The sequence below is a fragment of the Euleptes europaea genome, chromosome 1, assembly GCF_029931775.1.
Source record: "Euleptes europaea isolate rEulEur1 chromosome 1, rEulEur1.hap1, whole genome shotgun sequence".
NCBI classification, from domain to species: Eukaryota; Metazoa; Chordata; class Lepidosauria; order Squamata; family Sphaerodactylidae; genus Euleptes; species Euleptes europaea.
In genome coordinates, this window is record NC_079312.1 from 24365609 (window position 1) to 24387570 (window position 21962).

A 21962-nucleotide genomic window follows, 5' to 3' on the forward strand; every position below is an offset into this window, starting at 1 on the left:
CACCTACTGTGAAAAGATGTCTTTACTCACTTGGCTGTGAGGAGAGGCTTGTCCCTGCCAGGGCAGGGAGAGGGACAGATAGCAACATGCTAGAAGGAAAACGAAAGAGAATGGAGATACACGGTGGATCAGAACCAAAGTGCCTCTTGTGTTTTTTTCTATATCATTTTGCTGTAATACATACCAAGCTTTTAAAGGTATTCTTCTTCGGTTCTTCAGGAAAGTTAATTGTCTTGCTTTTTAAAGTCACTACAAGCTTGGGTCTGGCTGTCCTAGAGGCTTCAGATAGCCACTAAGCATGTCAGAAGAGATTCCCACCCAAAGCCCCGATGGTCTCCTGTTAGTGTGAAGGCAAGTGGAAATCTGACACTGGCACACAGTGATATAGCATCAGGGGTGAGGGTTGTGCATGGAACTTCCTGAAGCCCCTCCGGGTCACGGCAGAAGGCCTGCTGGGATGAACAGGGTCTGGGGGAGGCAATGAACCCTGCCAAATGCACAAGGCTGCCAACTCCAGGTTTGGCAAGTACTGGACATTCGGGAAAGGCAGGAGATAACTGCCTAGAGTCCACCTCCCAAAGGAGCCACATTCTGCTTGCAAAGTGTAATTCCTGGCGATATCCAGGCTCTTCCTGGACATAGGCAACTCCCCCCCCCCCTTCATCAGGGAGATGGTAGATGAGGGCAGGACCAGCCAAAATCCTGAGCTTGACCGGAACCCACGCATGCTGTGTCTGTGGCCTGGTGTTTCTCTCTTTGGTGTTGCCTGGGAGTCTTTACCTCTCTTGCCGGTCAAAAGGATGCTGCTCCTCCCTCCCAAACCCCACTACTTGTCTGGCCTCTTTAGCAAAACGCTCCTGTGAGTTTAACCCCTTCAGTGCTGCAGAGAAATTTGTAAAAGCTTCCTGTCTTTCCCACGAGGAGCAGTGCCCAAACCCAGAGAGGCCGGACTGGAAGTCAGTTGAGCTGCAGTCAGAGATGCCCAAGGAGCTCCCCGGGGCTACTGTTGAGTATCTCTGCACAGTGGTATGCTCCTAGGATATCCCAAGTGATTCAGCCATCTCAGAGTATGGCACGGAGGAGTGGGGAGAGGGAGAAGAAAACTAAAGCAAGCTCACCTGAAGCAATCCCAAGCAGGTCTACCCTATTCATTAGGACTTATTCCCAGGAAAGTGGTTTTAGTGCTGCACTGAACATTGGTGTTCCATTAACACCTTCCCTGTTTTCACTAAACTACATGCCAGCCTGACCACTTCGTATTACTCATTTGTGATTCTGCCCTATCGGAGAGGGTCACCATCTCCTGCTTGGGGAATTCCTGGAGTTTTTGGGACACAGCCTTGAGGGGACTTCAGTTTCTCCTAGGCTCTGTGGTATATATCCTAAAGTCCCACCTCCGAAGCTACCGTTTTCTCTGGGGGACCGGTCTCTCCGGTCTGGAAATTAGCTGCTGTAATTCCAGGAGAAATCCAGGCCTCACATGGAACTCAGGAACCCTCTTACTGGGGGGCGATGGGATTACCTAGGGGGGCACTTAGAGGCAAGGGGGTAGCAGGGGGGTTCTAGAGGTGGGCCCCTTCAACTGTGTTGTCAGATAGGATAAGGGGCACTGGGGTTGAGTTTGTGGAGCCAAGGGGACAGTGGCCCAAAAAGCTTGGGAACCGCTGCTCTAAATATTCCACCAAGATTTAATTCTTTATGTAAAAATTAACAAGCACATCGATCTCATTAGTATGGAAATTTGCTTTCGTTTTAATAAATGGTAAAATTATATGTGTACCAAAGAATTGTTTTAAAATAAATTTCTTCATGATTTATTATCAGTAAATGTTTGATTTCTATACCTATTTTATATACCTATATACCTGGGATCCCGTAAAAATTTCTCAGGCAAAAAGGGGTCGTGAGTAGAAAAAGTTTAAGAAACCCTGCTGTACATCATGTCTCAGTTTAAAGGGAGCACAAAATCACGCATCCACTGCTTCATGCTGCTGCAATGGTGCAAAAACATAATTCAAAAGCACAAATCCTCATTAATCCTTATGATTTTTTTGTTAGGTCACCCTAAAATCACCAACAAATCACGTCGCATGTTCATAACCACAGATTGCAGTGCAAAAATCAGGCATCCACCACCTTGTGGCAATGTCTCGGCACAAAAACATGGTCCCAAAACATGGGCCTTTGAAGAAGAAGAAGAAGCGTAGTAGCAGCAGCAGCAGTTAGTTTTTATATGCCGACTTTCTGTATCACATAAGGAAGAATCAAACCGGCTTACAATCATCTTCCCTTCCCCTCCCCACAACAGACACCCTGTGAGGTAGGTGAGGCTGAGAGTGTGTGACTAGCCCAGATTCACCCAGCTGGCTTCATATGTAGGAGTGGGGAATCAAACCCAGTTCTCCAGATCCGAGTCCACCATTCCAAACCACCACTCTTAACCACTACACCACACTGGCCCTCTTATAGATCTTCAGGGCTTTTGCACTGGGTCTCCCCAAACTCAAATCACATATTATGCCCACACCCACAGACTGCATCCCCCCCCCAAAAAAAAGAATGGATCCACTACTTTGTGACGCCACTACAGTGCAAAAAACAGAGTTAAAAATCACAGAACCTCTTGGATACTCAGTATTTTTTCATTGGATCACTCAAGATTTACTATCAACTGACATATCATGTCCATAGCCACAAAATAGGAGCTAAAACTAGACTGGCTGGCTCAAGGGTGCAGGTGGGACATTCCAACCCAGAACTCGGACACTACAAATGTTCCTTCGCATCAATGAAAACTCCTTGCACATAGAAAGCTAGAGCTGCAAGGAGAAAGGCCAAGTCCCTCTTTGCCATTTCCACCCCCTCCCAAACGCCCCTTTCAGCTCACCAGACCCATCCCGGCTATTCCTGCAGCAGCTCGGAAGACTCAGACCTTCCTTCTGTAGGGAGGAAACAGGAAACGCCCCCCCCCCATGCTAATGTGCCACTCTGGGACTGTGGACTCTCTCCCTTTAACCATTCATTTCCAAACACGTTGCATACCAGGAGTCATTCATTTCTCCCCACCCCATTCCTCCTCTCGATGCAGCCACTTGCCTTGGGGAGACTCTGCCGGGGATCTGACTCCAAACACTCCCCAGCCCAGCCCCCTCCTTCACCCTGCCTTTCCTTTCCTTGACTCACAACCCCTCCCCACAAAGACCCATTCAGGCTCTCCCCTCCTTCCCCCCACCGATCCACCCTGCAAATCTGCATCACTCAGGAGGCCTCCGCAATGCAGGGAAGGGGCTGCATCGCCCCCCCCCAGCCTCATGCAGAGTGGGGGGAGTAAAGAGGAGAGCCAGGCGGAGCAGCCCCCGCCCCCAGGCATTTTGGTGTGTGGGGTGTCCCCCCTTCCCTCTCCCGGATTGATTGTACCTGAAGATCAGAAGGTGGAAGCCCCCAAGAGGGAGGGGGAGAAGGCTTTTCTGGGGAGGGTGAGGAATTGTGTCTCCCCATGTCCGCCCCCTCCAACTCCAAGGTCACCCCCAGCCACATGTAACTTCCATTTAATTCAAAGAGGGATATCAAAGAAATGGTGTGTGGTTTTTCCAATGAAAGAACGGAGGGAGCTCACGTCCTTGACAATATGATCCCACAATGTAACACCGGCATTTTTTAAAATAACACTTGATGTGTCGTCTGTCCTTTCTTTTCAGCAGTTTCTTGCAGCCCCCGAATATTAATGTGCAGCTTTATAAAAAGGCTGGATTCCTTCTGAAGGGGGGCAACCAGCAGCTTCAGGCTCTCCGATCACTCTGGGAAGATTCATAGAACATCCACTGCAAACATTCACAACCACCATCACAATACAGACTAATACCCAAGTAATAACATTCGCACAACCCCCCTTCCACTAATCAAGATAAGAAATTCTCATACCTACAATCATAGAGTTGGAAGGGACCACCGAGGTCATCTAGTCCAACCCCCTGCACAATGCAGGAATTTTACAGCTGCCTCTCCACACACCCCCAGTGACCCCTACTCCATGCCCAGAAGATGGCCAAGATACCCTTCCTCTCATGAAGTGCCTCAGGTCATAGAATCAGCATTGCTGACAGATGGCCATCTAGCCTCTGCTTAAAAACCTCCAGGGAAGGAGCACTTACTACCTCCCGAGGAAGCCTGTTCCACTGTGGAACCACTCTAAACGTTAGAAATTTCTTCCTAATGTCTAGATGGAAACTCTTTTGATTTAATTTCAACCCGTTAGTACTGATCCGACCTTCTTGGGCAACTGGGCCGAGGCACTCTAACTCAAATATCTGCTGTCGCCTGACATGCTTTGGCCAGATTTGCTATTAAATTACATACTTCCATAGCCACAAATTAGGAGCTGAAACTAGACTGAATGGTCAAGGGGGCAGGTGGGAGATTCCAACCGGAACTTGGCAACTACAAATATTCCTTTGCATCACAGAAAACTCCCTGCACATAGAAAGCTAGAACTACAAGGAGAAAGGTGGTGCCTACTGTCTCTACTTGTTTGAATCAGGACAGAGACTAATGTCTCCTAGGAGTGCCGGATGGGGGCCATGTCTCCCTTCTTCCATCCAGCAAGTGGTACTGCTGACCCTGAAAAGAGCCTGCAACTCTGGTTCATAATCTTGGGGAGCCAGGAGGGAAACCCTCCCCCTTGCATACACTCAGGGTAGTAAAAAAACCCGGCCACAACTCAGAGGACCAGGACTTCTATAGGACAAAGTTGATTGGAGGGGGGCTCTCCCTCATCCATTTCCCAACAAGCCAAGTAGGCGGCTGCATTTCTTGGATCCTGATGAGGAAGGAAGGGAGGGAGGGAGGGCCTGCTGGTGCCAGGTTGGCCAGAATCAAGAGGGGCAGAAGTAGTGGGGGGCTCTCCCCAAATATCCTGCCACTATCTAAAGTGGCTAGAATGTCCCTTTCTATTCACCTCTCCTGTGGGGCGGTTCTCTTCCCCACCCCCAGCTCTTCTTTCTTCAGTGATGTGTTTTGCACAAAGTGGTTTTTTCTTAGCTTGGAAGGGGGGTGTAAACTGGGGGGGGGAGGGGGCTCTTCTCCCAATTCAGTGCTCCCCCTTCCTTTCCCTACACTTTGGGTCTTGCATAGCAGACACTGGCCCTACATTTCTCCCCTTCCCAATAGCCCCTTTCAGCTTACCAGATCCCTCCCAGCCATTCCAGGCAGCCTGGGAGACGCAAACCTTCTTTCTGTAGGGAAGGAGCAGGAAACGCCCTCCCCACCCCACTCATGTGCGGCACAGGCTCAAAGCCAGGACAGGCATTAAACAAATAATACCACAGCAAAAAACAGTGGCATGCCTTGCAGGGGCTCCAGAACAATACTTTAGAAATCAAAACGCGGGGAGAGCCAACCTCCAGGCACTAGCAGGAGATCTCCAGCAATGTTGTGTCTCTCTCTCCTTGTGAATCTGGATATAGAGCCACTCACTCCACCTAGGAACAGACCCTACAGGGAGGAATGGAGGCTGCTTCCCAGCCCTAGTTCCAGAATTTCCTTAACAACTTGCAAACTATATGCAGTAAACTACATGCACTAAATCATACTATGCTTTCATATTGCCAAGGAACTTCCTTTGGGCCAAATTTTAGTTTAGTTAGTAGGTTCTTGTAGGTTATCTGGGCTGTGTGACTGTGGTCTTGGTATTTTCCTTCAGTGTTACTCCTCTGAAGATGCCGGCCACAGCTGCTGGCGAAACGTCAGGAAAGAAAATACCAAGACCACGGTCACACAGCCCGGATAACCTACAAGAACCCATGAACTCTGATCGTGAACGCCTTTGACAATATTTCATTTAGTTGTTTACACAAAAGCCATCAATGTTGTCTCTGTCCCATAGCCTGGCCTGAAACATGATGGAAAAGGATCCAGAGCAGAGGTGTTATCCAGGAAAGCCTGTAGTTACACTGCTATCATTTTTTCCAATCATCTTCCCTAGGAAGGGCAGATTAGACATCAGAAAATAACATTCTTCTCCAGCTGTTTTCTTAATGTGCTCACTTCTCATACTGCTATTTTTTATTCTGCTATTTGTTTTATGTTATGATGTTTTGCAAATAAACAATGAGTCCAGGCTGAAGGTTCTTTCAAGAAGTAAAACCTTTACTTAACCGTCAGACACATGTAACCCAGCACAATCCTAGTTGCACAAATCCCTATTGGAGGATAAGGGTTTCTCCCGCAAAATTCAATAAAATGACAGCACCCCTTGCGAATCACTGAACAAATGTGAAATTGCTTTAAAAATCTAACGTATCAAACATCTAATATAAAGTTACCAAACATTTAATATACGGTAAACAGTACAACTTTAGCAACTTGAAGTAACTAAACCATGATGACTATAACATAGCCACCCTAAAGAATACAAAATCTTCCGTGCCCTTCAGGAAGGGCACTCAGAACATTGGTGAAAACACACAATTCCCAGTAATACAAAAGGGAAAGAATGAAAAGTCCACAATGTTAATTCAAAATGCAGGGCTGCTTCTTCCCTTTATACTCTTGGCGAATCCTGCTGCTGCAGACATTTCTCCCTCTAGTATGACCTGCAAAGGAAAATTATTAATCCCCTCAGTCATACTCTGGGCTTCCCTCTTCATTACAGGCCCAACTGACAGAGGGGTGGGGCCTTTGCAGTTAGGAACATACCTAACTGCTCATGCACAGTGAGCTCCCTAGGTCCTAAAATCCACAATATTGACATGGGTTACACACACGTAACAGATACCTACAATAGATACAGGGTCAGGGTGGACCTCTCCCCTGGTCTGCAGCTGATCCACCAAGCACCAAAGGAAGGAACGTGCAAAACAGAGGCCGTTTCCCCATGAATCTCTTACAACAGATTTTCCTCGTGGCTGATCTGGGAGGCTTGGAAGCACATTCCATTTTTTTTGTCTGCATGTCTCCCTTATCGCCATTGTATTCTGCTTTCCCGGGAATGTTTTACTGCGCTGTGCTAAAGAGAACGTTTCTTTTCCTTCTAAAGAGCATGGTGTCACTTGTGAGAATGCAGATGTGCTGGACGCTCCCCCCTTCACCCCCCTTTTTTGCACATGCGCTCTACTGACGGATCACTGTGATTAAATTAAAGCTATACCCCCCCCCCCTTCATGGTGTTAACAAAAACTTTTGCTGGCTATGTTTCCCACTAAAACTAATAATCAGTAAAAAGCAGAATCAGAAAGGGCCAAGACCTCGCACAAATCACCCTTTTTTCCCTGCAGCAATGGGGACAGTCTAGTAAACTGTTTTAGTTGTGAAAGCTCGTGACCCTCTGAATGTCCAGTGTCTCTCTCCCTTTTCTACAAACCTGAGAGTCAACCGCTTCCTGTCACAGGAAAGTGTATGTGCGGGGAAATCCTCCAAAAGAAAACTTTCTCTTAGGTACCACAAATCCTGGATCTGTCTCAAAACAGCCACAGGAAAATTGGAAGCTAAATACGGGTCACTTTCACCAAGGAGCAAGAGAGAAAAAAGAGTGCATTCAAATTCTGAATCTGCTCTCCCTACACTACACATTTCTGTTTGGCATTCAGCAGTGCTCAAGGGGAAATGACAATCCATTAGGAAAAGGAAAGGAGCCCGGTCTGCTAAAAAGCCAGGTGATTGCTTCAGGAGGATTATTCTAACACTGCAACGTTCCTTTGCTAGTCAAAATGCTTCACATTAAAAAATGTAATGCTGGAAAATGGATGGTGGGGAGGTAGATGGGCAGAACCGTGGGAATGGAAAATAGAGGGGTGGAGAAAATAGGGACGTTTCAAGTGTTTGCACCTCAAGAGTTGTTACCGCACTTGTATTCCCAGCGATGTATTAAGAGTTTGAAAATGTTACAAAAAATACTGTTCGCACTTTCTATGTATTCCCAGCGATGTATTAAGAGTTTGAAAATGTTACAAAAAATACTGTTTGCACTTTGTTTGGCCCCTTCAGCTGTGAAGATGTCTTCCAACCATTTTTTAGCTGTGGTATCCAAAAAACCTTTTAAAGCGATGGTTTTTTATAAGTTTCAAACTCTTAATACATCGCTGGGAATACAAAGTGCAGTAACCCGCAAGAAGAGTCATCTTTGAAACTGAGAAAAAAGAAACATTATGGTATAAGTAGTTGTAGAAAACACAGGGATTAAATGATTGCAAAACGTTTCTAACACCAAAAGGAGGGAAAACAGTGCAGACATAAAAAAATAAAACATTGCAAACCATTCATGCAGAGACGACCTAAAACCAGAATAAACTTTTAGGCCCCAATTAGTTTTTTACTTTTAAAATTAATTTCTCAAACACAAAGCCAACACCCAAACAATAACAAACCTTTTAAAAACAAGCATCAATAAAAACAAAATTCAAATACAAAAAAGAGTTGAATCAAATTATTGACAGAGGGCTTAATATTTAACACATTTTTCAATTGATCCTACAATTATAAATAAGAGAAATTCATTGATGACATTGTTTTTTTAAACAAATAATTATTTATATATTTTGAACTTAACTCCTTCTTCATAATCTGAGGAAGGGCTTCGATAGATGCTGGATACCTTTATGATTCATGTATGAAATAAATCATGTCATGGTTCATAGAAATCTGATATTTTAGTTTTATCTTTGTCTACTCTAAGTTGATGAGCCCATTTTTCTGCCATAGGTATTTGCCACAGTTTGGAATACCAAGAATGTAGCATTAAAAGTTCTGCAGTTTTCCAGCATTTTGCTATTACTCTATGGGCTGCCATCAACATAAACACTTAATCCCTTGGGTGCCACTTTTCTATTTTATTCCCCCCAGATCAATCAATCTTTTTTTTAACAGTCATTTGACCAGAAAATAGAACACATCTAATCAGAAGTAACATAAACTTGTAACAAAACCAAATATCAGTCTGACAAAGAGTCCACAAAATAAAATATTCAATAAAATCCCATAACTAAAAAGGCAAATAAGCTAGCTTCTAAAATATTTGTCTATCAAATCTTTCTATTTGTAAATTGCTTCCTTTCGGGCCTTATACATAGCAGCACAAAATGTGGCCACACATCTGGACGTTTGTGGGTTACTATCTTCCAGTAGGTGTTAGATACAGATTTTATCAGGTAGCCCTGTATTATTTCTTAAAATATCTCGAATAGTCTTAGATCTTAATAGAGAGGGCAGTATAAAAAGACGTGTTTGCGGGTCTCAATTTCTTCCCCATTGCACAGGCAGACTCTCTCGGAAAGTTTTTTTTATATCTGCCTTCTAGGACGGCCGATGGCAAAGCTCCACATCTTGCAAGATCATGCTGTCTCTCTGTCTTCCACTCTCTGCCTTACTAATTTTTTAAACTGATCTCTGCTCAATGTCAGTAGATCCTGGGGTGAAAACCCTAGTTTTCTTAGGTTTGATTGCACCTCCTCAGACCATTTGGACTGATATGCATCCAGACTATTCATTGCAAGGAGGCCGGGTTTTTGTATATTGAGTTTAGCCTACATGTAGAAGGACATGAGATGGATTTTAGCTTCGATTCTCATCATGCCTGTTGCCAATCGGATCATAGAGTTGGAGACACAGCTCGGTACTTGAAAAATGGTGCGTAAAAATTTTGACTGTACTTTTTCCAAGACCTTCAGACATTCCCCCCAGGTTTTCAACAGAGCCAATGCTGGTGTAGCATGAATAGTTTGATGAATAATATTTGACATTTCTCAAACTATTTTCCCCCAGAACAGGACACTACAGATCTTGGACCAGGATCTTAGAGGTTCAGGTTCAAATCCCCATTCTGTCACAAAAGCTTGCTGGATGACCTTGGGCCAGTCACTCACTTAGCCAGTCACTCACTTCACAAGGTTGCTGTGAAGATAAAATAGAGGAGGAAAAGGATGTCATACATTTTGGGGAGAAAGGTATACACCTGGTGGTCCCTTCCAACTTTATGATTCTATGAAATGAAGTAAATTAAATATTCTGATGTTTTAAAATTTGTTGCAGGCCACTTTAGGAACATTCTGCAGCAGCGGCTAAGACTACAGGGAGGTCTGACAGTAGCTCTTCATGGTTTGAAGCAGAGAAAGGTCTTTCTTGACACCTGCTATCTGGAAAGTTGACTTGCTTAATCTCAGTGAACTTCAAAGTGAAGGTTACCGAGCTGCCTAATAACTTTCTGTATTTAATAACATTGCTCTTGGCGTTTGAGGATCTTTTCCACTATATATTCGTAAGTTCAAGATCTCTTGGTGCCGGAACCAGTTTGATTATTATTTAGAGAACCTGGTTAGGCTTCATCCTGCGACCCAAATATTATTTGCTGGTGTCTTTAATGCTAGGGTTAGGGAGACAAATGAGGATCTTTTTTGGAAATGTTTCAAAACACAGATAAAGGACATTCCAATTATGACTTATAGCAGATCTAAAGATAGGAAAATTAGCCGTGCAGGCAGATATTTTTCATCCTTATTATCAAAGAATAGTCTAGTGATATTAAATGGATAGGGTTGCCAAACTCCAGGTAGTTTGGCAAACAAAAGCTAGCGTGCTGTAAAGTTAATTAGCAAACAAAAAACAGCAATCAATTGCATACAACTAGTTTTATCACTTTTATTGATAAAACTAGTTGTATGCAAACTCCAGGTAGTAGCTGGAGAGCTCCTGCTATTACAACTGATCTCCAGCCGACAGAGATCAGTTCATCTGAAGAAAATGGCTTTTTATCGAACTAATGGATTTACTTTAGCCTATGCTAGTAGCACGAGGTGCAAAGTGCAAGGGACAAGGCATACCCAAGAGGGATAACTGGTATGAGGCTGATTGCAAGGCATTTAAAAGGGCAATTAGGAGCCTTCATAGACAGTTTAAAATCTCGAATAGAATAGAGGTATTGCCAAGTATTTTGAAATTGAAAAAAGAATATTAAAAATTACTGAAAATTAAGAAGCTTGAAGGCCAAAAAAAAAAGGAATGTTTATTCAGGGCCGTAAAAACAAAAAAAAAGACAAACTTTTCTGGACCTTAACAGCACAAGGATTAAACACAAGGTTTCCTGTATCTTGCCACATACCAGCAGTTGTCTGGGAAGCCTTTTTTACTACTACTTTCGCAAATAAAAATGGTGCTGTCCTGGAAGCCAGACCGAAATTACCTCCAGATAGGAAGGAATGGCCCCGAGTAATAGTTAGTGCGATTAAGGCCTTGATTAAGCAACAAAAAAGGGGAAAGCACCTGGGCCTGACCTAATACCAGCAGAATTGTTTAAAATTGACCCAGATTAGTTGATAGGGTGTTAAAGATGCTTCAATGGCTCAGAGTTGATTGCCCGTTAAAGTAAATGGTCTCACATTACTGTGATGAAATTCTCTTGAAACAGAGAGATGGGTGTTCACAGGAAATAGAGCTGGGAGGGGGGCTATATACACATCTGAGTGACATCCTGCCTCCGTGAAGGAAATATGCTCTGGACATGACAGGGAGATGCACTCTCTCAAACTTATCCCAAAGTTCCGCCCATTGCACATTACACTTTCAATGGGGTGGCCTTAAAAAAAACTTAAGAAAAGATTGGGACTCAAATTGGGGTGTCTCAATTCAGAAGGGGACAGGGATCTTACATTGAGCAGTCAAAAAGGTTTTCCCTTTGTTTAGGATCTTAGTTGCTGTGCCAGATTTCTAGTATGACTGAATATCTTTCCACACTCTGAGCATTCAAAAGGTTTCTCTGTTTGGGTTCTTAGATACTTTTGAAGATGGCCACTGCATCTGAATCTCTTTCTACACTCTGAGCATTCAAAAGGTTTTCCCTGTGTGGGTTCTTAAATGCTTTTGAAGATTGCCACTGTGTCTGAATCTCTTTCCACACTCTGAGCATTCAAAAGGTTTCTTCCCAGTGTGGATTCTTTGATGCTGTTTAAGACTGCAACTCTGATTAAATTTCTTTCCACACACTGAGCATTCAAAAGGTTTCTCCCCTGTGTGGGTTCTTAAATGTGTTCGAAGATTGCCACTGCGTGTGAATCTCTTTCCACACTCTGAGCATTCAAAAGGTCTCTCCCCTGTGTGGGTTATTAGATGACTTTGAAGATCGCCACTGCGTGTGAATCTCTTTCCACACTCTGAGCATTCAAAAGGTCTCTCCCCTGTGTGGGTTCTTAAATGTGTTTGAAGATTGCCACTGCATGTGAATCTCTTTCCACACACTGAGCATTCAAAAGGTTTCTCCCCTGTGTGGATTCTTTGATGCTGTTTAAGACTGCCACTCTGATTAAATTTCTTTCCACACTCTGAGCATTCAAAAGGTTTTTCCCCTGTGTGGGTTCTTACATGACTTTGAAGATCTCCACTGCGTGTGAATCTCTTTCCACACTCTGAGCATTCAAAAGGTTTCTCCCCTGTGTGGGTTCTTAAATGCTTTTGAAGACTACCACTGTGACTGAATCTCTTTCCACACTCTGAGCATTCAAAAGGTTTCTCCCCTGTGTGGGTTCTTAGATGCTTTTGAAGATGGCCACTGCTGTTGAATCTCTTTCCACACACTGAGCATTCAAAAGGTTTCTCCCCTGTGTGCGTTCTTTGATGCTCTTTAAGAGTGCTATTCTGACTGAATTTCTTTCCACACTCTGAGCATTCAAAAGGTTTCTCCCCTGTGTGGGTTCTTACATGACTTTGAAGATCGCCACTGTGTCTGCAACTCTTTCCACACTGTGAGCATTCAAAAGGTTTCTCCCCTGTGTGGGTTCTTAGATGCCTTTGAAGATTGGCACTGCGATTAAATCTCTTTCTACACTCTGAGCATTCAAAAGGTTTCTCCCCTGTGTGGGTTCTTAAATGCTTTTGAAGATAGCCACTGCTGTTGAATCTCTTTCCACATTCTGAGCATTCAAAAAGTTTCTCCCCTGTGTGGGTCCTTTCATGCTCTTTAAGAGTACCACTCTGACTGAATCTCTTTCCACATTCTGAGCATTCAAAAGGTTTCTCCCCTGTGTGGGTTTTTAAATGCTTTTGAAGATAATCACTGCATATGAATCTCTTTCCACACTCTGAGCATTCAAAAGGTTTTTCCCCTTTGTGAGTTCTTTGGTGCATTTGAAAAGTGCTACCGTGACTGAAATTCTTTCCACACACTGAGCATTCAAAAGGTTTCTCCCCTTTTTGGGTTCTTTGGTGCACTTGAAAACTGCTACTGAGACTGAATTTTTTTCCACTCTCTGAGTCTTCAATAGGTTTCTCCTCTGTATGGGTTCTTAGGTGCCTTTGAAGATTGCCACTGCGATTAAATCTCTTCCTACACTGTGAACATTCAAAAGGTTTCTCCCCTGTGTGTGTTATTTGATGCTCTTTAACAGCGCTACTCTGACTGAATCTCTTCCCACACTCTGAGCATTCAAAAGGTTTCTCCCCTGTGTGGGTTCTTAAATGCTTTTGAAGATCGCCACTTCGTATGAATCTCTTCCCACACTCTGAGCATTCAAAAGGTTTCTCTCCTGTGTGGATTATTAAATGCATTTGAAGATTGCCACTGCATTTGAATCTCTTTCCACACTCTGAGCATTCAAATGGTTTCTCTCCTGTGTGTACTCTTTGGTGCACAAGGAGGTGTGATCTGCATCTGAAGTACTTTCCACAAGGAAAGCATTTATGTGCCCCCATTACTCTAGGCTTTCGGAAAAATGCATTTCCCTTTCTTCCACAAGAGTACACCCTTCCATTTTTCATGCAGATTAATGGCTTCTCTCCTGAATGAGTTCTTGTGTGTTGAAAAAGGTCTAATTTCTGTGAGAAGCTCTTGCCACAGTCTGAGCAGCTATAAGGTTTATGTGTTCTTTGATGTCTAAGGAGCTCTGCTCTGCGAAGGAAGCTCTTGCAACACTCCAAGCATTGATGAGTCTTCTTTCCACTATGCATTTGCAAATGGATCTTGTATTGGGCTTGATCTGAGAAGTTCATTCTGCACTCCAAGCACTTGCATGCCACCGCCACCTTGTGGATTAGTTCATGGAAATCCTGCTCTTGGCCAGGAATGGGTTTATCCCTCTTCTCGACCATGTGACTTCCTTTCTGCCTCTTCTGTCTGCCACGATTCTTGAAGTTTCCTTTCAAATATTCATTCTTCACTTTATCTGGCAATACCTGATGCACTTCCTCATCACCCTCATTCCACTGATCATTCCCTGCTGGAATGAAAAGACAGATTCCATTAGCACCCACGCAAGGAGGTCTGATTATCCAAACGCAAAACATTTCACTGGCTTTTTCCTGCTGTACATTGAAGAGTACATTAATATACACTTTAAAGGGTAAACCATTGAGCATGTATTTTTTGATGTTCCCTCTACAAGTCAGCCTGCTTCAATATTATTGACCCTTTGATTAGGAAAATGGGCTCTGATGATGAGAGTAAATAGATCAAAAGGTTTCTGCTGGGAGATAGCTCACCAATCATCACCCCGGCCGCAAAATACTGTGCAGTAGCAATGAAGCTACATCGCCTTAATGTACTTCCTTAATCTGTGGAAATGTAAAATTGGGCGATTCCTAATTTTGTTGGCCTTGGTTGTAAACATCAATTCTGTATGGTCAGTTTCTGTTTTACCTGTTTTATCAGCCAAACTAGCCACAAATAAATTTTCTATTTCTACTCTTTTTTTACTTTAAAAGAACATAAAAGCCCGCTGCATCAGAAAGGCTTTAAACAATTTCAACACCTCCTCACCTGGGAGCATTCTTTGATGAGAAGTAAGGGTTGATTCCTGACGGAAGGTCTTTCCACATTCTAAGCAATTATATGGTTTCTCTCCTGAGGGAATTTGCCTCTTGGATATAACACTCATGTTTTTAATGAAGGGGGAAGGCTGCATTCCAGATCACAGTAAGAAGGGCTGACGGTAAGCCCCTCTGGGGGACAAGTGTGTTGCAATGGTTGGCAACTGAGAAATTAGGATGGAGCCCCTTCCCGAGTCTTATTAAGGGTCTCTCAGTCCCTGACTTCCGCTAGGGCAGCGGTGTGAAGCAGTCGTCTCCCCCAGGGCTCTGGGAGGGGAAACCAAGAATGTCGTAAACAAGGGGGCTAATGTACCCCCCCAATTCCTAAACAGTGGAACGGGTACCAGGAAATCTCCTGCAGCCTTGTAGTGCAGTTAACTCCTGGTATCTCTGAGATTTACAACTTGGAGACCCAGTAGCAGTTCCGCCCGCTAAGGAGTAATAAATCGCCGAAGACAGCTTCTTGGAATTTTGGAACTAATTGGCTTCACTTCCCCCTATCTATCTACATTTGGCAACTATACAAGTAAATATACCTGCTCTTCTGAAATCTGAGTAAGTTTGAAAGAACTCTTTTGTTTTACCTGGATTTGGAAGTCCCAGGAAATTGCTAAACTTATCTGTTGAATCTGTATCTCCCCAGTCAATCTTTAAATGAATTAAGAAAGGATCAGATAACTCGGCAGGAACCTTATCAATTTGATCAGTGGGAAGACATAACAACTAAGATTTTTGAAAGACGCCTCAACTACCAATCAGGAACTATTACGTACTAAGGGGAGGGAGGAGTGGAAATCCCCCCCCAACTCAAGGGCAGTCTTTTTAATTAAATAAAACCTTCCTGCCACGTCCTTCCTGGAAACAGTTTATCATTGCGAGAAAGTCAGAGAACTTGGAATCGGAAGTCTGATATCAGTGTGTAACCGGTAAATGATTCCCAAGCTCCTGACTACAAAGAAGGAAGGTTTATTACTTTGATTCCTGCGGTACCTCCTCGTTACTCATTTCAAATCTGCCTGGATTTCACTAACTGAGCTTTAACAGGAAACTTTGGAGGTGCAATCATGGCATTCATGGCAAATATGATTAAACAGATGGAACAATTCATGGATTTGATGAACACTTCATTTCAAGGTCTTATTGAGAAACTGGACATCATCTTAGAAGAAACTAAAGAAATAAAAGCCCTATTCACCTCAATGAGATCAGAGGAGGCACCAAAAGGTTTTTTGGCTGATAAGAGAGACAAAGAACAAAGGGATCCTGTAAAAGACATGCGGAATCTTACAAAGCAACCTGCAGCAATTCATTGGATAATAATGGACTGGAAAGGGATTGATTTTGATTTTTACCATCTGGATTTGTCTGATGATCTTTTCAAAGTGACCGATTTTGACTTGTGCTACCTGGATATGTCTGATGGATTTTACAACAGCTGTTTGGAGGATTTGAGGAACAGAACAACTGGATCGGTCAGGATCTCCTTTTTTGAATTTGGGATGGAAGATAATGCAATACGGTTCTACTACGCTCCATCTGCAGAAAAGAATCCACCAACAATCTCCAAGGATGCCCTCCGTCAATTACTGCTAATGTGGGAAAGAAAGAAATGCTGGAAATTCAGGATAAAGGGACTAATTAAAAAGAATCAGGTTTTTCTGCTGGTTAAGATTGACAAGCAACTGATTAAAAGGATTGGTTATAATGGAAATGGAATTACATAAAATATTAATCTACTAGAAATGTTATGCATTAAATGAATGTTAGGGAGAAATGGAGGATTTACAAATTAATTACTTTTCAATAGAAATAATTATATGCTTTTTACTATACTAATCCATTTTTAGTAGGAAGATTTAATATTTCTTTCCTTTTTTAATCTTTTTTTCTTTTTTCTCCTTTTTATGTGATATTATTAATTAAATTCTTTTCTTTTTTCTTTCTCTTTGGTTCTGTTATAGAAAATAAAATATATTAATGATTAATGAATATTAACAATGATATTAGGATTAGAAATTTATGCAAAAGAGATTACAAGTTCACTGTAGTATGGAGGGAGAAGCAGGGGAAGTCCAATTTTTTATTCTACATATGTTATTGTTAAACGTTTTGATTAATAATTTTGGAAAATAATAAAAATTTCATTTCGAAGGGTCTCTCAGTCCCTCATTGACTTCAGGACACCCTCTGTGGCTTGGGTGATGGCCACAACACTGGCCTCTGTTGCCCCTGGGCCAGCCAGGACACACGCGTTGGTTTACCTGGCCATGCTGAATATCGATTTCACTGCCACACCACCACCTCGAGGCTCCCAAAGGGGTCAAGTAACAGGACAGGCCTCAAAACAACATACTGCTGTTTAAGATTTTGATTCCTACACCAGCCCACTGGAACAATCCTAATGGCAGCAATTTGCACCTTCGGCTCCTTACCCACAGAGGCCACACTCCTGTAGTTCTCAAGCATAACTTCCTCGTAGAGATCTCTTTGGTTCGGATCCAGCAGGGCCCACTCTGCCTCAGTGAAATACACGGCCACCTCCTCAAAGGAAACTGGAGACTGAAAGAAAAAGCAGATTCCTTTGTTAGAGATCATGCAAGGCAAGGTGACTCTCTGGAAGAGGGGCATTCTGGGACAGTGCCAGAAGGAGATTTCGGCATGTGTAAAAGGAGGGGCCTGGGCCCCTTAACAACAACTGCACGAGAAAAGCCCCCCAGAAAAAGGCAAGGGAACCCAGGCTGCCCTCTTCTCATCTCCCTTACCTGCACTGGAGGAGCAGCAGCTGTCTCCACACCTCTGCAAAGAGAATGGATCAACACTGTCTCTTCACTGCCTGTGAGAGGAAAGTGGAAGAAAGGGTATTAGCCTCGACTTCCTATTTTGTTTTCTTGTGTGAAGCATGCTTCGTGCTTCCCCCTTCCCAGGGAGTGAAACTTTACCCTATATACACACAAAAAAATTGGTAATACTCCTGCTAAGTTGTGGGAGAGGCAGAAGAGAAACACAAAGGACCAATGAGGTGGTAGCACCTCTCCTGGATCAGACCAAAGGCCCGGGCAGGTATTCCCCACTAGCTGAGACCTTGCACATGCCCTTGGGTCGAAGAGGCAAAAATAACATCGCATGGCACCTCACTGTCATATCTGGCCAAAAAACACACATGAATTGAGCCCATCTGGAAACTCAGGGCAATATCAATGGGTGTCCGGAGCATCTACTGATCCAGTAATGTCACATCTGGGTTTTCAGCCAGAGGTAACATCAGTGTGACATCACATCTACCACAAGCCCCTCCCCAAAGCTGCTGGACATGCCAGACCACTGCCTGGTATTCCTAGTCTAGCATCCTATTTCCTGTAGCGGCCCATCAGATGCCCTGCTAAGCATGAGCACAAAACACATTCTCCTACTATTCCTAGCCCTTACTAACTGGTATTAGGAGCTATTCTGCCCACAATGTACAGACTCTGTTTATTTGCGAGAATTAAGAGCTCAGTTGAGATTTGTCTACCTTTTCTTCTGAGCCACCTTCAGTCTCTCTAATGGAAAAAGGTGGGATATGAATCTTGTTATCAATAAGAGGAAATGCCTCTATGAATTTGTATAATCCCCTTTTATTGGCATCACAATTAGTGAACATTGAGTGTCACAACTTGGGTTAGGGTTAGGCATTTGTTTTTTCCCAACTAGAACTCTCTACCCATCAAATTCACCGGGTGCTCCAATCCCATCCAGGCACGAGTCCTTACCGCATGAGATGGCATCTTGGGCACACTCCTGGGCTCGGGCTTGCTGCCCTTCCTCCGACAGAGCCCTTTCCATCTCACAGAACTTAGCTTCCATCTTCACGGATGGACCCCACCTCTGAAACAGCAGCGAGGGAAACAGGTAAGAGGTGGAATGGAAGATACGAAGGAATGGGTCCTATCCCACTCCCGCAGTCTGCACCTTTCTATCAACAGAGCTGGCAAGATTTTCTTTCAACCCTGGGGAATTATCTGGAGGAATAAGAAATTCCATAGAAGTCACTGCTGAAGCAAGGTTGTTAAACCTCCCATTTGGATGATTAACACCTAGAAAAATATTGGGCAGGAAAGCTGTAGTATAAGGTCAGGTATCGTTGCTTGAGATATTATCAAGGAAGAATGTTCAAAGACTATTCCTGTAGCCAAAAGAAAAGAAAAACCTCGATGGATGTCTGAGGAAACTCTTAAAATTGCCAGAGATAGACGAGAAGCAAAAGTAGAAGGTGACAGAAATAGAATCAAAAGTCTAAGTGCAACGTTCCAGCGACTAGCATGTAGAGACAAAGAGACCTATTATAATAACCAGTGTAAAGAAATAGAAGAGAACAACAAAAAAGGAAGAACAAGAGATCTGTTCCACAAGATCCAAGAAATCAAAGGGAAATTTAAAGCACGGTTAGGCATGCTGAAAGATCAGCATGGAAATACATTAACTGAACAGGACAAAATAAAGAAAAGGTGGGAACAATACACTGAAGGACTATACAGAAGAGATGAAAGGACAAAAGATTCTTTCCAAGAAGAATCTTTTGAAGAAGAACCTACAATTTTAGAAAGTGAAGTGAAAGCTGCATTGAGAGCAATCGGGAGAAACAAATCACCAGGAGCAGATGGGATATCAATAGAGCTATTCCAAGCCACAGAAACGGAGTCCATCAAAATCTTGACAAGAATATGCCAACAGATATGGAAAACAAAACAATGGCCCACAGACTGGAAATGATCCATTTACATTCCAATTCCCAAGAAAGGAGACATCAAAGATTGCAACAACTATCGGACCATTGCATTAATTTCTCATGCAAGTAAAGTGATGCTCAAAATCTTACAGCAAAGGCTGTTACCATATATGGAACGAGAAATGCCTGATGTTCAAGCTGGTTTCAGAAAAGGAAGAGGCACTAGAGATCATATTGCAAATATACGCTGGTTACTGGAGCGTACGAGAGAATTTCAGAAGAAAATCAGTTGTGTTTCATAGATTACAGCAAAGCTTTTGACTGTGTGGATCATGAAAAGCTATGGCTGATTTTAAAGGAAATGGGTGTGCCACTACATCTGATTGTTTTGATGCGCAACCTGTACTCTGGACAAGAGGCCACAGTTAGAACAGAATATGGAGAAATGGAATGGTTTCCAATTGGCAAAGGTGTCAGACAAGGATGTATTTTATCTCCCTATCTCTTCAATCTATATGCAGAACATATAATTAGGAAAGCAGGATTAGATTTAGAAGAAGGTGGAGTGAAAATTGGAGGGAGGAACATTAATAATTTGAGATATGCTGATGACACTACGTTATTGCCAGAAAATAGTGAAGATTTGAAACAACTACTGCTGAAAGTTAAAAGAGAAAGTGCCAAAGCAGGACTGCAGCTGAACATCAAGAAAACAAAAGTAATGACTACAGGAGAATTACACAACTTTAAGGTTGACAATGAGGAAATTGAAATTGTACAAGACTTTCTATTCCTTGGCTCCACCATCAACCAAAAGGGAGACTGCAGCCAAGAAATTAGAAGGAGATTGAGACTGGGAAGGGCAGCCATGAAGGAGCTAAAAAAGATTTTGAAGTGTAAGGATGTGACTCTGGCCACCAAGACTAGATTAATTCATGCCATTATATTCCCTATTACTATGTATGGGTGTGAAAGCTGGACAATGAAGAAAGCTGATAGGAAGAAAATAGATTCCTTTGAGATGTGGTGTTGGAGGAGAGTGTTGCGGATTCCGTGGACTGCCAAAAAAACAAATCAGTGGGTTATAGATCAAATGAAGCCTGAACTGACCCTAGAAGCTAAAATTACTAAACTGAGGCTGTCGTATTTTGGTCACGACATGAGATGACAAGAGTCACTGGAAAAGACCGTCATGATAGGAAAAGTTGAGGGCAGCAGGAAAAGAGGAAGACCCAACAAGAGATGGATTGACTCAATAAAGGAAGCCACAGCCTTCAATTTGCAAAATCTGAGCAAGGCTGTCAAAGATAGGACATTTTGGAGGACTTTCATTCATAGGGTCGCCATGAGTCGGAAGCGACTTGACGGCACTTAACACACACACATCGTTGCTTGAATTGGAATACAAGAAAAGAAAACCCCTCACCTTTTCTGCCTGCCTCTTCTCCTCTGCCTGACTCAGAAGGAAGCCTTCGGCCAGGGCCACCGCTTGGGAACTGGTCTCCGGCCTGCATCCTCTAACCCAGCGCTGCATTTCCTGGGGAAGGAGGGTCAGGAACTGCTCCAGGATCACCAGGTCCAGAATCTGCTTCTTGGTGTGTCTCTCTGGCTTCAGCCAGTGGTTGCAAAGTCCATGGAGCTGGCTGCAAACCTCTCGGGGCCCATCGGCCTCGTAGAAGCGGAACTGCCGGAAACGTTGGCAAAATACTTCTGAGTTCAAGGGCTCCTGATCCCAGATCTCTGGCACAGCTCTCTCCCAGGATTCAATGCCACTCCCAGCTTGGATGGGCTGGGGACCTTTCCTTGCTCTCTTGCCAGGTCCAGGTCCTTCCTGGTCCTGCTCTTCCATCTCCTTCCCCTTGTATTGGGTCACCACCACCCTGCCGGGGCAGGGAGAGGGACAGATAGCAACATGCTAGAAGGAAAACAAAAGAGAATGCAGATACACGGTGTATCAGAACCAAAGTGCCTCTTGTGTTTTTTTCTATATCATTTTGCTATAATACATACCAAGCTTTTAAAGGTATGCTTGTTCGGTTCTTCAGGAAAGTTAATTGTCTTGCTTTTTAAAGTCACTACAAGCTTGGGTCTGGCTGTCCTAGAGGCTTCAGATAGCCACTAAGCATGTCAGAAGAGATTCCCACCCAAAGCCCCGATGGTCTCCTGTTAGTGTGAAGGCAAGTGGAAATCTGACACTGGCACACAGTGATATAGCATCAGGGGTGAGGGTTGTGCATGGAACTTCCTGAAGCCCCTCTGAGTCAAGGCAGAAGGCCTGCTGGAACAGGATCTGGGGGAAGCAACGAACCCTGCCAAATGCACAAGGTTGCCAACTCCAGGTTTGGGAAGTACTGGACATTTGGGAAAGGCAGGAGATAATTGCCTAGAGTCCACCTCCCAAAGGAGCCACATTCTGCCTGCAAAGTGTAATTCCTGGCGATCTCCAGGCTCTTCCTGGACACAGGCAATTCCCCCC

At 43.6% G+C, this 21962-nt stretch overlaps 1 protein-coding gene across 1 annotated transcript; it reads right to left on the minus strand.

Annotated features, from left to right (window-relative positions):
• Nucleotides 1–22: 22 nt before the first annotated feature.
• On the minus strand, nucleotides 23–21335 carry LOC130473839 (zinc finger protein 124-like). The gene is made up of 7 exons (XM_056845453.1): nucleotides 20913–21335; nucleotides 18531–18645; nucleotides 17544–17614; nucleotides 17214–17340; nucleotides 13523–14192; nucleotides 12524–12682; nucleotides 23–89 (listed from the first exon to the last, which is right to left on the minus strand). Exons 1-7 carry the CDS (start codon nucleotides 21333–21335, stop codon nucleotides 23–25), a joined length of 1632 nt encoding a protein of 543 aa, XP_056701431.1.
• Nucleotides 21336–21962: the final 627 nt, after the last annotated feature.

Coding starts and splice junctions, on each gene's coding strand:
- LOC130473839 (XM_056845453.1), bottom strand. CDS start 21,335: ATGGAAGAGCAGGACCAGGAAGGACCTGGACCTGGCAAGAGAGCAAGG. Junction 18,646..20,912: donor AGAAGAGGCAGGCAGAAAAG/GTGAGGGGTTTT, acceptor CTGCTGTTTCAG/AGGTGGGGTCCATCCGTGAA. Junction 17,341..17,543: donor CTGCTGCTCCTCCAGTGCAG/GTAAGGGAGATG, acceptor TTTTTCTTTCAG/TCTCCAGTTTCCTTTGAGGA.